Source organism: Neoarius graeffei, chromosome 25 (genome assembly GCF_027579695.1).
Source record: "Neoarius graeffei isolate fNeoGra1 chromosome 25, fNeoGra1.pri, whole genome shotgun sequence".
NCBI lineage: Eukaryota > Metazoa > Chordata > Actinopteri > Siluriformes > Ariidae > Neoarius > Neoarius graeffei.
The window spans coordinates 39,369,020-39,382,931 of NC_083593.1; the positions used below are offsets into that span (position 1 = coordinate 39,369,020).

The window sequence follows — 13,912 nt, forward strand, 5'->3', positions numbered from 1 at the left end:
AGTACGCCTCAAACGGATTGTTTGGTACACGTTTTAACCAGTCTACGAAATCATTGCGTTCAAGCCAGCAGTCGTTAAACTTGCATTTGCCCATTTTGATACAAACTAGGGATGGCGAAAACTAAAAAAAAAATCTTGACCGACCACCAAGCCTCATTAGCCGGTTAAAGTCGGTTAACCTATGAGTTTAAAATTCTAGAAGTGGAATTATTAGAATCTATTCTAAATCTAACCGCGAGCATCCGCACATTCAGTCCCAGTCGCTGCCCTCCACTCACATTACCTTTTCTACAGCGCGAAACATTTAGTCAAACGCGGCACTGACGTCGAGGGGTTTGTATTGGAGCGGAGGACAAATGGCTCCAGCTTAGAGACGGTTTCAGTTGGCCATGATGGCGTTGAAAATAAAGTCAAGTGCTAGAAGAAGTACATAACATTCAGTGATGGGAATAACGGCGTTAAAATAAAGGCTGTTATAATGCCGGGTAATCTAATTAATTAGCTACAATCGTTATAACGCCGTTACCAATATCAACACGCCATTACTGCATGGTATTGAAGTTGCTCTGAAGCCGTCACAGACATAAAAGCTGCGTTCGTCACTCCCCCTTCAGACACCGCTGTCATTTCATTCTCTCCCCTTCCCTCCAAAATTCGGCATCTGCGCCTTTAGTTTGTGTGGAGAGATATGATCTGCAATAACATGCATTGTTGGCTACAGACCGAAACATACTTTCAGAATGCACTGGCCAAGGCAGGACTAAACTCGATGTGCCTTCTAATAATATATCTCACCTCATCTCATTATCTCTAGCCGCTTTATCCTGTTCTACAGGGTTGCAGGCAAGCTGGAGCCTATCCCAGCTGACTACGGGCGAAAGGCGGGGTACACCCTGGACAAGTCGCCAGGTCATCACAGGGCTGACACATAGACACACAACCATTCATACTCACATTCACACCTACGGTCAATTTAGAGTCACCAGTTAACCTAACCTGCATGTCTTTGGACTGTGGGGGAAACCGGAGCACCCGGAGGAAACCCACGCGGACACAGGGAGAACATGCAAACTCCGCACAGAAAGGCCCTCGCCGGCCACGGGGCTCGAACCCAGGACCTTCTTGCTGTGAGGCGACAGCGCTAACCACTACACCACCGTGCCGCCCCTTTCTAATAATAATTTTAAAAAAACAGAATAGTAATTTGTAAGCTAAAAAGCGGGCGGCATGGTGGTGTAGTGGTTAGCGCTGTCGCCTCACAGCAAGAAGGTCCTGGGTTCGAGCCCCGGGGCCGGCGAGGGCCTTTCTGTGCGGAGTTTACATGTTCTCCCCGTGTCCGCGTGGGTTTCCTCTGGGTGCTCCGGTTTCCCCCACAGTCCAAAGACATGCAGGTTAGGTTAACTGGTGACTCTAAATTGACCGTAGGTGTGAATGTGAGTGTGAATGGTTGTCTGTGTCTATGTGTCAGCCCTGTGATGACCTGGCGACTTGTCCAGGGTGTACCCCGCCTTTCGCCCGTAGTCAGCTGGGATAGGCTCCAGCTTGCCGTGGGCGGGCATTTTCGCAGTATTTGTCCAATAACCGTCTTGCATTTTGAGATCGAAAAGCGCAGAGCTCCCAAATGCCGTTGAAGTCCATTGAGGCTGGGAGTCCGTGAGACTCCGTGGGCGGGCGTTTTCGCAGTATTTGTCCAATAATCGTCTTGCATTTTGAGATTGACAAGCACATAGCTCCCAATCCACTGAGGCTGGGCTGCATCGCGCTGTCACGAGGGAGAAAAACTCACGCACACATTAGGCGAACTGGGGAAAGTTATAACGGAATGATTTCGCACTGTAGTTGGGTTGAGCACATATATTTCTATGATTCTGGATCTGAAATAGCAATGTTATAAGGTCGGCTATAACATAAGCCTAGCACAATTCATCCTACACGATGTTCGTCATTTTTAGAGGAGGCTGAGCCTCCCTCGTTGTCTTAGAGCAATCGCCCGTGGCGGAAACCCTGATTATGGTATGTAGCGACTGTGCCCTGTTCCACATACACGATCTCACGGATGCCCACTGATGCTGTGATTGACAGCGGACAGAGAGTAACGCCATCCCTTCCACGGCTAATTTCGCTCTGTGGGATTCCTGGGATTTGGATGTCTGTGGCATCGTTGGGATTCCAGCTTGCGATCTCTGAACGATAATTACGGTGTGAATTTCCTTTCAGAACCCTAGGAACTTCTCGAAAGCTTTCACATGCAGGGAAACAAACAAAAGATTTTTCTCACCAGAATTGTTCAACTCCATACAAATAAATGACGCACACTAATCCCCGACCTTTGTCACATTTAATAACGGCCATCAAAATGAGTCACGTGAATAGCTACGAATTCAAATAAAACGACACCATATTGGAAAGAATGAACAGTTAAAAGATCTCCTACCAGTCTCTGCTGAACTTGAGCTGTGCGTCTTTCCGAAAAGAAACTCGTACTTGGCCTTGGCGACACTCTGAGCGTGCAAGGAGGAGCCGTTGACCCAAACAAACGCTTCGGCCTAGAGAAAGAGATCACTGTTTAGCATGCGTGACAGTATCGGGATCACGGAGCGCTTTCACTGTGAGGACATAAATCATCATCATTCAACATACGGTACCATAAACAGACCTTTATACTTATACAAGACAAATTAACAAGCGTAATAAATTAGCTGACGGGTCACATGATGATCTGCATCTTAATAAGCCCAGATTACTTCAGATGGTTTAAATTGAAATGTAACGCTGTATTCTTCTTTAAACCTTAGAGAAAGCCAAAGTAAATTTCAGACTACAAGCCGCGCTCCGAGTTCCCACAGTAGTGAAAGGTTAAAGTGCTGATGGGACAGAGAGCAGTTGCTATGGCTCCCTCTGGATGCACCAGGAACGCAGGCTTTTATTCCCAGTCCCGTGCTCTTACACTCGGTCCACACACTTGTGTTTTAATCGAGCGCTTTTGTTGGGGCTGTGTAATTGACTCAGCGCTGCACACACACACACACTTGGTTATTCCTGAAGCTAGAAATATCTAAAGAAAGCGCCTTACGTCAACGCTTCTCACTTTCAGTGTTTAGGTGTTATTTGCAGAGGTGGACGAAGTACCCATCTTCAAAAGTCAAAGTACAGATCCCGCTGGTCAAATGTTACTCCGATACAAATGAAAGTTGTCCAGTTAAAGTACTGAAGTACTTGCTTTTAAAAATACTTAAGTATTAAAAGTAGATTTATCAACGCATCGTTGTATTATTGCCACAACGCTTACAAAACCTAACGCCGTTACCAAAGACAGAAATGTGAATTCACAAAATGAACGCATGCTGCGCCATCATGGTGGTTTAACATGAAGTCAGTGAAACTCCACCTGACATGCTAGCAAACTCTTTTCAAACTCAAAATCATACTGGGTAGCTAATGTTACTAGAAAAGAAAGATTTCTACATTCTGGTTATTTGGCAAGATTATGCTAAAACATATGCGACCCCTCACCGAATCCAGGGATACATGTCGGCCAAAACGAATCCGAGATAATCGCAAAAGAAGCAATTTTTTTTTCGAAATTTGTGATTTTCGTTTTTTTCCATCATGTGCTAGTTGAGATCTTGAAGAATGCAATCAGTATTTCAGATAATAGATTGTTTTGTTGGAAAAGCATACATTTTTTGTTGCAAATTGTCTCGTTTTTGTCAGGACTGTAGCCTGCTGGGGGGTGTGGGTAAATTACCATATGGGCCATTCACATGATGATTTAAGTCTTTTGTATTTTTTTTCGCGAATCAGCTGTATGATACGAGCTGAGCTCGTGGCTACTTAACTGCATACAGGTGTGTAATTTCACTATGGAATGAGGAAGCTAAACAGAGCACAGAGGAGCTGAAACACCACGAAGCAAACAGACACTCGGTATTTACATCGGAGATCACCATTTCTAGAAAAAAAAAACGCAACCTCGTTTTCCAGATTGAATGGAATACTTGAATGATCGGATGATACACGGACCATTCTAGGATTACATTCCATTGGAGGCATTGATGTGTGCAAGGCGCCGTTTCTCTTTCTGATGGGGTAAGTTTATTAATCTAAGGCTGTGTGGTTATTTTTGCATGTAACGGAGAGTGTTGTGGTTTGGTTAAGCCTAGGTCACAACCGGACGTACGATTTTTTGGCCGTGTGATTTTTGGTGTTTCCCAAATTGCTGCGGTTTTTTTTGTTCATGGAGAAAGACGCGCGTTGGCCGTAAGTTTGTCTTGCAACCTGAAAAAAACGTAAGCGCCCGTAGAGTTTGTTTGACATGACAACGAACCTCTGCGGCCGGTCTGCGGCTCGAAAATCAGCACGTCACACGCGCGCCCTCGTGCGTTTCACGCGCGCCCTCCGTGCGTTTCTTGCGTTTTTTGCATGTAGACCGGCTGTAGGAGCACATACGGCCGGTTGTGACCGAGGCTTTGCATGAAACTAGTGTTGTGTTAGTTGTGTCATCATTGTGCTATCTTTCTTTCTTACGGTGTGAGTAATTTTTCAACCACAAAACGTTAAAGTATACTTTAGGACTTATTTTTGTACTTCATAATTGTGTTGGGCATACTTTGCATGGAAGGAAAATTGACGTGGTGATCTTTGTTTACATGAAAGTAGTATCATGCTAGCTCGTAGGGGGTAGGGCTTTCCTTAATGTCATGCAAATGAGCACCATTATGTGCCCGCCCTGCACCCGGAGTAGCTGAGATGGAAATCTTTGAGGGCGATTTTCTCCCTTCCCTGTTTTAAGAGGTATACACTTTCAAAAGGCCACACATTCTTCAAATATTGTCAGATCTCCACATGGAAGGCATCATTGGAAAGCTTAAAAACTGTACTTTCTGAATCTGTCAATAACTCAAAATGTCCCCGGGCGGACATGTGTCCCTGGATTCCGTTATCTGACACATATTTCTGAAAGGACTTCAGATACGTTAACTAGCTATGTGTTAACGTTAGCCGTGGACAAGGCGACGGCAACTTGGCGGGCAAATCCATAGAAAGTCGTTTGATGAACCAGACTGCATAGCTACGTTATCGCTAGCTCTAAAACCACAGACTACTTCGTTGCAAGCTTTCTCTTGGAATAAAACGTTTACATCTCTCAATATGCTTCCGCAGGTCGGACGGCGAGTTTTTGCAGACCGTGATATGGTTCGTTTCGGCAAACAAAGCAAACATTTAAAATGAAACGAATCGTTAACCCTTTCAGGAAACTGAAACATGGGTTCTAGGTATGACCGTGAGTGCGTGCATTCCCCAGAAGAACCACCTCCTTTCATTCGGCAACCAACTGATCATGTTAAATAATGCTGCGGAGAAATCACTGAACTTGATTTTATCCAGTCTATGGACGTGACGTGACCCTAGTGATTACTGATTGGCTGTTTCAGTGTCACCTGTGGAAAAAAACTAATCACGTTTTAGAAAAGAAAACAAAAAACATCCACTTTCAAAGCTGCTTCATAGTAACGAGTACCTTGACGGAAACGTAGTGGAGTGAAAAGTACGATATTTGCCTTTCAAACGTAGTGAAGTTAAAGTCACAAGTTTCCAAAAAATAATAATAATAATAATACTCAAGTAAAAGTACAGATACTCATAAGTGTACTTAAGTACAGTACTCAAGTAAATGTACTTCGCTACTGTCCACCTCTGCTTATTTGGCATACTAGCTAGCCTGGCAAGCCAGACTAAATGTGAATATTTAGTCTGGTCTCAGTCGTAGACATTTCCGAAGGGTGTGGGTAGGAACAACCCGCTGTCTTTCAAACTGTCTCTGTGCGTATAGGCCAACGCTCTGACCAATCAGCGCAACAGTGACTGTGACGTAGTCAGAGCGACAGAAAGCAGTGGGGGAGCCAGCTGGTATATCAGACTTTTGTCATAGCCGGTCGGCAAAACAGCGAAAACGTCCTTCTTGAAAAGGAATGAGCGGAGAGCCTCTTCCTGCTCATGTTTCAACGAAAACTCCAAGTCTAATTCTTCTAAAACTGATTCCAAAGCGGAGTCAAACGAGCGCTGTTCAATAGCCGTAGCCATCTTTCCTGTTGTGCTTTCTCCAGCGTCGCGCAGCCTTGTCGTCACTCCTGCAAAAGCCCGCCCAAAGAATCCAAACAAAAACCTTGCGTTGTGATTGGCGGGCACGATTTGATGCCCAGGGTGTGGTGTTGATATGGTCAGAGGCCAGACCCACTCGCAGGCAAAAATATTTTTGGCCGCTAGGCGGGTGGGTCTAGTTTACTAGGCTACATACTAGCTGTAATCATTAAGGATTCAAAGTTGCATCCTTGCAGTAGATTTTATTACTTTATTTTTCGACCTCAGTACGGCTGAATTCTCGAGTCTGAAGTAGGGATGATAAGATTCACCAATTCACATCAGTGCAAGGATTTAAAAGCTCACGATGCGATTTTCACAATTAAAAAAGTGCCATCGTTTCTAACATCTTTGCGTTGATAAAATCTGATTTAATAATAAAAACAGTTATTAGTAGAGTCTCGATGCTTTTATTATTTAGAAATGTGACCGATACTGTTATACTTAGACTGATTCCTCTTCTCTAAACTGTCTCTCAAGCACACGCTCTCTCATCTCGCTCATCTTCTGTCAGTGGCCAAGTCTAGTCAAGTCTCTCAGCCAAGTCTCGTGCAAGTAGGAGGCGTGTCCGGGCGAGTCACAGATGATCTTAGGCGAGGAAGAGCTACCGTACTGAATAGCCCCCAAGCATAACTACGTCATCATTTGTTTACTGCAATGCATTGTGGGGGATAGCCGGGGTCGGTAGATGAGCGATATGACGGATGTCAGATTAATTTTATGGTGAGAGGAGCGATTTTGCCGTGCTCGGTCATGAAAGACAATGAAATTGGTGATTTAAAGAGGTGGATAACATGTCGAGGGTTTACAGCAGGAAAATCGGAATCTAAAATCAAGCTTGGTGAGAAGGTAAGAGTCGAGACCGAATCTACCACACTGTCCAACAACAGCATCAAATCTCAGAAGGTCTTGTTTCTGAGGACGTATATTGCACCAGCTAAACTTTATCGAGAAAACAAATCTATCAGGAATTGGTGCGGAGCAGCAGCGCTCTCGCAGGGGATTCGTGGGCGAATAACGGTCCGAGTGATAAATGAGTGATTAGTTAGATAAAACTTGATATCAGGAAACATTACGAAAAACAACTTTGGAACCCCACTGATCTGTCACGTCATGTTCAGTATAAATGTATTTTCTTCACTAAATGCCGCTTGTGAGGTACACTGAACATTATACATACCCGAAAGAGAACCCTTCGTGGTTTGGGAGTTTTATCGGTCCGACAGGCTCGTTCGGCTGCCGAGTGCTTCGGCACACTGAAAGGCAAAGGCCGAAGAATGCTTATTTGTTTTACAGGCTTTGGAATATCGCTAGTTTCAGACGATGAACAGTGTCGATTGTTATAATCTTCTATTGACCCATCCCACGTGACGTCACGACAAATGCGGCCGCCATTTTGGACATGAACTACCAGTAGTCTACCACAGCCAACAACGAGGAACGATGGCGAAGCATCGAAAGGAATATAGCCATCAAAGAAAGTTTTTACTTTCAGCAAGACTTCCATCATGCCATTATATTGTTGTGCACCTGGATGTAGTAACCATCAACACACAAGGCAAGATTTATCATTTTATCGGATCCCGACGGAGAAGATGGATAGCGGCCATTAACAGGAAAGATTGGCAGCCCTCGGCATACCAACGCTTGTGTAGTGACCACTTTGTTGGAGGTAAGACGAATAAAATTAGCCAGAAAAGGCATTATATTGCTGTTAACATTTTGTGGCGACGAGTGTGTAACCAAAGAGGTTAAAATAACCCATTGTAACCTCTTTGTTCTTCTGTAGTAGCTATTAGCTAACGACATTAGCTAACGTTGTGTTCCTTTGCTGTTGGTAGACTGTAGGACAGATCAGAGGTAATGTCCTACAAATAAGTGTTCAAAACAGCCCATGGTTTCAGCTGCTCGGCAGAGAGAGCGCACGAGTGACGAACCTGTAATATGAACGTACAAAAGCCAACATTACTTGATGTAACTGTACTCTCATAGTGCTCACCGATCCACGAGTGTAACGTTTTAACAGTCATCCAAATGACTGAACGTAACATTGCTACAGTAACATACTAGCTACTATGTTGTTGACATTAGCTAGTGCTAACAGCTAGCTGCTAGTACACTGCTACAACACAGACACCGACCCTAATAATACAGTTCTTGGTCATTGCCTGGTAACAGCAAATTTATAACGGGCCATGTCTCAACAGACTAAGAAGTTATTTCAATGACATTTAATAACATTTTGTTTATCCTGAGGACCGACATTAAATGAAAATGTGAACAAACCTTAGCTGTAATAAGATGGCGACCACCGGCTCCAGGGACGACCCGCTGATGTAGGCATGTTACCCAGCCTGACACAAAATATTTGTAGGCATCCAAACTCTTATACGCTTTCAGATCAATACCTGTGTATGGCGATGGGTTTTTAACGACATAGGTATACAGATCATGTGGGCCGAAGTCAGGTAAAGACGAGGGCTTCGTGTACTTCCGTACGTCAGTGAACAATCCTGGTGGAAGCAGGTAAACGTCGTTCTCTAAGCCTGCTAACCTCAATTTTTGCAAATACCTCTCCCTCTGCTCGCCCTGTAAATGCCCTACGTCGCTGGATAGTGAAGGGGTTTTCTGCATCTCGCTCCTTTTTCTTTTATCTTTTTCGTTTGTCGCCTTCCTCGCATTCAAACCGATTCGAACCGAAGTCCACTACATGTCCAAAATGGCAGTCATGTTTACAAAGGTCACGTGAGTGGGAAGGGTCAATAACCGAAGGCCGTTCCACAGACCATAGAAATACTGCTGGGTCACAGTTTAAGTCGGTCTTTTTTCCCCCGCCAGAGAAACGTAAGCTACAAACACTTGTCCATTTCGATTCAGTTCGAAGGTTTTCGTTTCGGATTAAACTTCTCCATTTCTTTCTTCTCGACTGGCAGCTGATAAAATCTCGAATTAGGTGGCGTTCTTTGTTGTGGAGACGGTAAGGCACACAGCGATTCACTTTAGGCGGCTACAACCGGTCAGATACAATAATGCAGTGTTTAACAAAGGCAGAAGTAAACAATACGGCGGAGCTGACCCCGGGTATTGCCCATAATGCATTGCGGTAAACAAGCGATGATGTAGTTATGGGTTAGGGTCATCACAGAGCATCATATCACATTACGAGATGATGCACCGTGTTGAACATTTTATGCTTTACTAATGACGTTTTTAAAAATAATGATCGAAAGGCACTTTCTCAGGCCAGAAATGCTTTCTTCGTAAAAGCTGCACTTTTATTTTATTGCACGTAACATCGTTGTTAAAACGGCTTTGTGAATCTTTATTAGTTTTTCATGGTAACAGGATTCAAGGAGCGTAAAGTCCTTTCAGGGCTATAGACCTTGCCTGTTTATCAGATAGTGCGCTGGGAAAACGGGCCCAAAGTCCAAGAGGCTGTCTGTTCGAGCCAGCGCTGAGCTACACAACCTAAAGCTCAGTCTTAATTCAGGTGAATGAATGAAGTCAGTAACCAGGCTAAAACCAGCAGCTGAGGTACGAGGCGATGACATCACGGCTCCGTTTCCTTGTCTGACTCAGAGGTGGACAAAGTACCAAACTTCATTACTTAAGTCAAAGTACAGATCCCACTGGTCAAATGTTACTCCCATACAAGTGAAAGTTGTCCAGTCAAATTTTCTTAAGTTAAAGTACTAGCTTTTAAAAATACTTAAGTATTAAAAGTACATTTTCTGTCAACACATCGTTGTATTATTGCCACAACGCTTACAAAACCTAACGCCGTTACCAAAGACAGAAATGTGAATTCACAAAATGAACGAATGCTGTGCCATCATGGTGGTTTAACGTTAAGCTAGCTAGTCAGTGAAACTCCACCTGACATGCTAGCAAACTCTTTTCGAACTTGAAATCATATTGGGTAGCTAACGCTACTAGAAAATAAAGATTTCTACACTGTTTATTTGGCAAGATTATGCTAAAACGTATTTTTGAAAGGACTTCAGATACATTAATGTTATTCATGTTAGCGTAACTCCGTTTTTACATGCTAACTAACAGTGTCCAAGTTAACTACCTATGTGTTAATGTTAGCCGTGGACAAGGTGATGGCAACTTGGTGGGCAAATCCATAGAAAGTCATTTGACAAACCAGACTGCATCGCTACGTTTGCAAAGTTATCGCTAGCTCTAAAAGCACAGACAACTTTGTTGAAGCTTTCTCTTGGAATAAAACATTTATATCCCTCAATATGCTTCCGCAGGTCGGACGGTGAGTTTTTGCGGGCCGTGATGTGGTTTGTTTTCGGCAAACAAACCAATCATTTAAAACGAAATGAATCGTTAACCCTTTCAGAAAACTGAAACATGGGTTCTAGGTATGGCCGTGAGTGCGTGCATTCCCCAGAAGAACCGTCGCCTTCCATTCGGCTATCAACCGATCGTGTTAAATAATGCTGTGGAGAAATCCTTGAACTTGGTTTTATCCAGTCTATGGACGTGACGTGACCCTAGTGATTACTGACAGGCTGTTTCAGTGTCACCTGCGAAAAAACCAATCACGATTTAGAAAAGAAAAGAAAAAAACATCCACTTTCAAAGCTGCTTCATAGTAACGAGGACCTTGACGGAAATGTAGTGGAGTGAAAAGTACGATATTTGCCTTTCAAATGTAGTGAAGTTAAAGCCATAAGTTTCCAAAAAAAATACTCAAGTAAATGTACTTCATTACTGTCCACCTCTGCTTCCGGACACTCCAGGTAGGTTGCAGTTCTGGAATACGGTGGCACTGGAGGATAATGGGTTCCTGGTAGCTTCATCTTAAACTTTCTCAAGTCTTTTGCGGTTAATTTGCGTCTTTTCTTCTCCACACGTTTTTTTTTTTTTGCGATCCTGTTGACTATTCGCAACAAAACGTTTGATTGTCCTGTGGTCACGTTTCAATAGCTTAGCTATGTCAAGAGTGCTGCATAGGCATTTTACAATTTTTGTCTTTTCAGTGTCTGTTAAATCTCTTTTTGGGCCCATTTTGCCTGAGATGAAGCTGCGCAATAATAATGATGCACACCTTAAAGTGCATATCACGGGTAAATTCAGGAGCAAGATCAATGGAATTCTCCTATTTTATATTAAACTTTGGTCAAATATCTGTCACATTTTGCATTTTGTGCAATTTTTTTCCCTTGCACAATACCAGAAAAATTCAGTTGAAATCAAGCCATTTGAGGCGGATTGGTCCGCCTCTGAAAAAACTTGGCATTTGGATTTCCCGGCAAACATTGATTTTCGTGACGTCGCGTGCGGGACGCCTCCCTCTGAATCCTACGCCAGCGCTGGTTTGTTTATGAGAAAACGACCTGGTGATTTTCTGCAAATTTCTTCAACGTTATCGTGTAATTATTAAAATGGTTAACAGATGTAGCGTAGGAGGGTGTAGCAACACCAATCTTGATGGGATTAGTACTCATCGTTTTCCAAAAGGCCGGACAACGAGAGAGAAATGGGAGCGCTTGGTCTACACAGGCTGTGCACTGAAACCGTGCAAAGCTCGCGCAGCCTGCTGGCGCTTCCGCAGGTAACGCCACGAATCTGGCTCCAGACTCCCTTGGGATTTTTCCAGACGCGTTTTATTTTATTTTTTTCTGCTGTAGACAGATGGCCTTGTGCAAAATTACCCTTCTGGACGAGTGTGTAAAGGGACATACTTTCATATAAAAAAAAAAAAAACGAAATTGGCCCAGAATATGCACTTTAATATATGGTGGTAATGACTTTAGGCCACACCCTCTGTCATTACACAAATAAATACCACGTGAGAATGCTTAACCGCAATTAGCATTCAAGTGTATATAGCTTGGGGTTAGAAAATATGCACAAAAAGAACGGTAGGGTCAGAGAACTCACTTGCCTTAATAACTGCGTGCACAGTGTATAATAGATTTTTAAAAAATACTCCTGAACTCTACCTGTATTTGCTTTTGTTCCTGATGTTTTGGCCTTGTTTTCTGTGTTTTTTTCTGCTGCTAACTAAAGTTACGTCAGCTCTGCCATCTCTCGTTCCTGCCGACAATAAGACTGCAATATAAAACAGTCCTAATATTTATTAAACTAGTTCTACGTATGATGCGACATTATACAGACTCTTCATTGATGTATTCATGGGGGTAAAAACACTGCAGCTACCTGTTCATTTCTGGAGGAAAGCCGTTTTTCTGCTAAATCGTCATACTCGCGGTATTCAGTTGGCCGACGATATGAACAGTCATATCACGATAACGATAATTTATCAAAAAGTTGCACCACCCTTCTCTCCATCCAGTCCATCACAGAGACACGAGCCAACTGCGAGCGTCTGTCAGGTCACATATGCAGAAGAGGGCAGACAGCACTTTCCGCTGAGTGTGTTAGTCAGGGAAGAGGGGGCAATCGACATACTTTGCAAAATTATTTCCAAATAAAATAACTTAAACGTTGTGACCGTGTAAGTATCTGCTCCTTATAGCTCTGCTCTACTTTGTTTCATTATAGATTAATACAATAGAGTCACTCTTTTTTTCGAATCTGTCAATTCAACAACAATCCACAGGACGATTTTAATTTAGCACATGGATTATGGATTTTAAATTTCATCCACTGGGAGAGATAAGAACCGTCCTCAAGCCTGTAGCAGCCTACGGACTGCAGGGCTCAACATTAAGGACTGCCCGATTGCCCGGAGCAAGTGAAACATGCATTCGGGCAAGTGAAACATGTCCCTGACCTGCCCGACCAGGCAAGTTGGAATGAGTATATATTACTAACTAGCACCACAAAAATTAGGCTTTTTGATCTTTTATTTCAGTTTCTAAAAGCGTCTCTTCCAGTCCTCTCAATAACTGCCGGCAACTGGCGATTTTGCCGCCTACAAACGCTCCATTGCCGGCTACTCACAGTGGTTTTTCAAAGAATTGAAATTCATAAGTTTTTACTTCATAAAAATAAAATTTTGCATTCAGGATCACTCAGAATTCACCATTTAACATCTACATTTTCAAAATTTTCTGGGGGAGGACCCCCGGACCCCCCTCTTTTTTATACTGTATATCGTGGCGGCGGCTAACACAGCCTCCACTCAGCTTACGCTTAACATGGATCCCAGACGTCCGCTATTTAGCGGAATTCCGCTATTTTTCTAGCCAAAGTGTTGGGTTTTTTTAATTCTCTTGTATATCCGTTAAAAATATGTTTAAGTAAAATGACCAGCAGAATACGTTCTGATTTGGTTTGCTTGTTTAGCGATGTTTTCGTCGGCTTCGTTTGTTCTCGTTGACATTCGGGAACACTCGGAAGTTAAATTGATGTAAATACCGCGAGACTGTACGCGACAGAACGAGAAAATATGGCTGCGCCCATTTGCTAGAAAATGTGTTTTAACTCCATTCGTGCTTTTGTTTCTAATGCGTTGAACTTAAAGTGCACCTGACACCCAAAAACATGTTAATTTGTTAATTTCCGCCATATTGAGTTGAATAAAATGACAGATTTACTTCGCACACCGCGCGACAGAATAGTAAGAAACATCGTTTTGAATGGCCCGCCACGCAGATAAATCGATATCGTGGCGAGCCAACCCACGGCCGAGGAAGAAGGTGGATATGACGTCACATGCAGAACTGCTGACAGACATTTTCTCAACTTCTCGTTGTTCACCAGTGCTTTGCAAGTGAATATTTTTGCGTCGGAGTCGTTTATTTTGGTGAATATGCCTGCTCGTTGTGTGGCTGGATTTTGCTCC

The 13,912-nt window shown here is 43.3% G+C and overlaps 1 protein-coding gene across 4 annotated transcripts in view; it reads right to left on the minus strand.

Moving 5' to 3' along the window:
- The window catches only part of psd3l (pleckstrin and Sec7 domain containing 3, like), a 504,243-nt gene that overhangs the window by 413,084 nt on the left and 77,247 nt on the right, over nucleotides 1-13,912 (minus strand). For all 4 annotated transcript variants that reach the window (XM_060908177.1, XM_060908176.1, XM_060908179.1 and 1 more), the window contains one exon: nucleotides 2,435-2,546. In XM_060908177.1, the coding sequence (XP_060764160.1) occupies nucleotides 2,435-2,546 (112 nt within the window). The remainder of the gene's footprint in view (nucleotides 1-2,434; nucleotides 2,547-13,912) is intronic.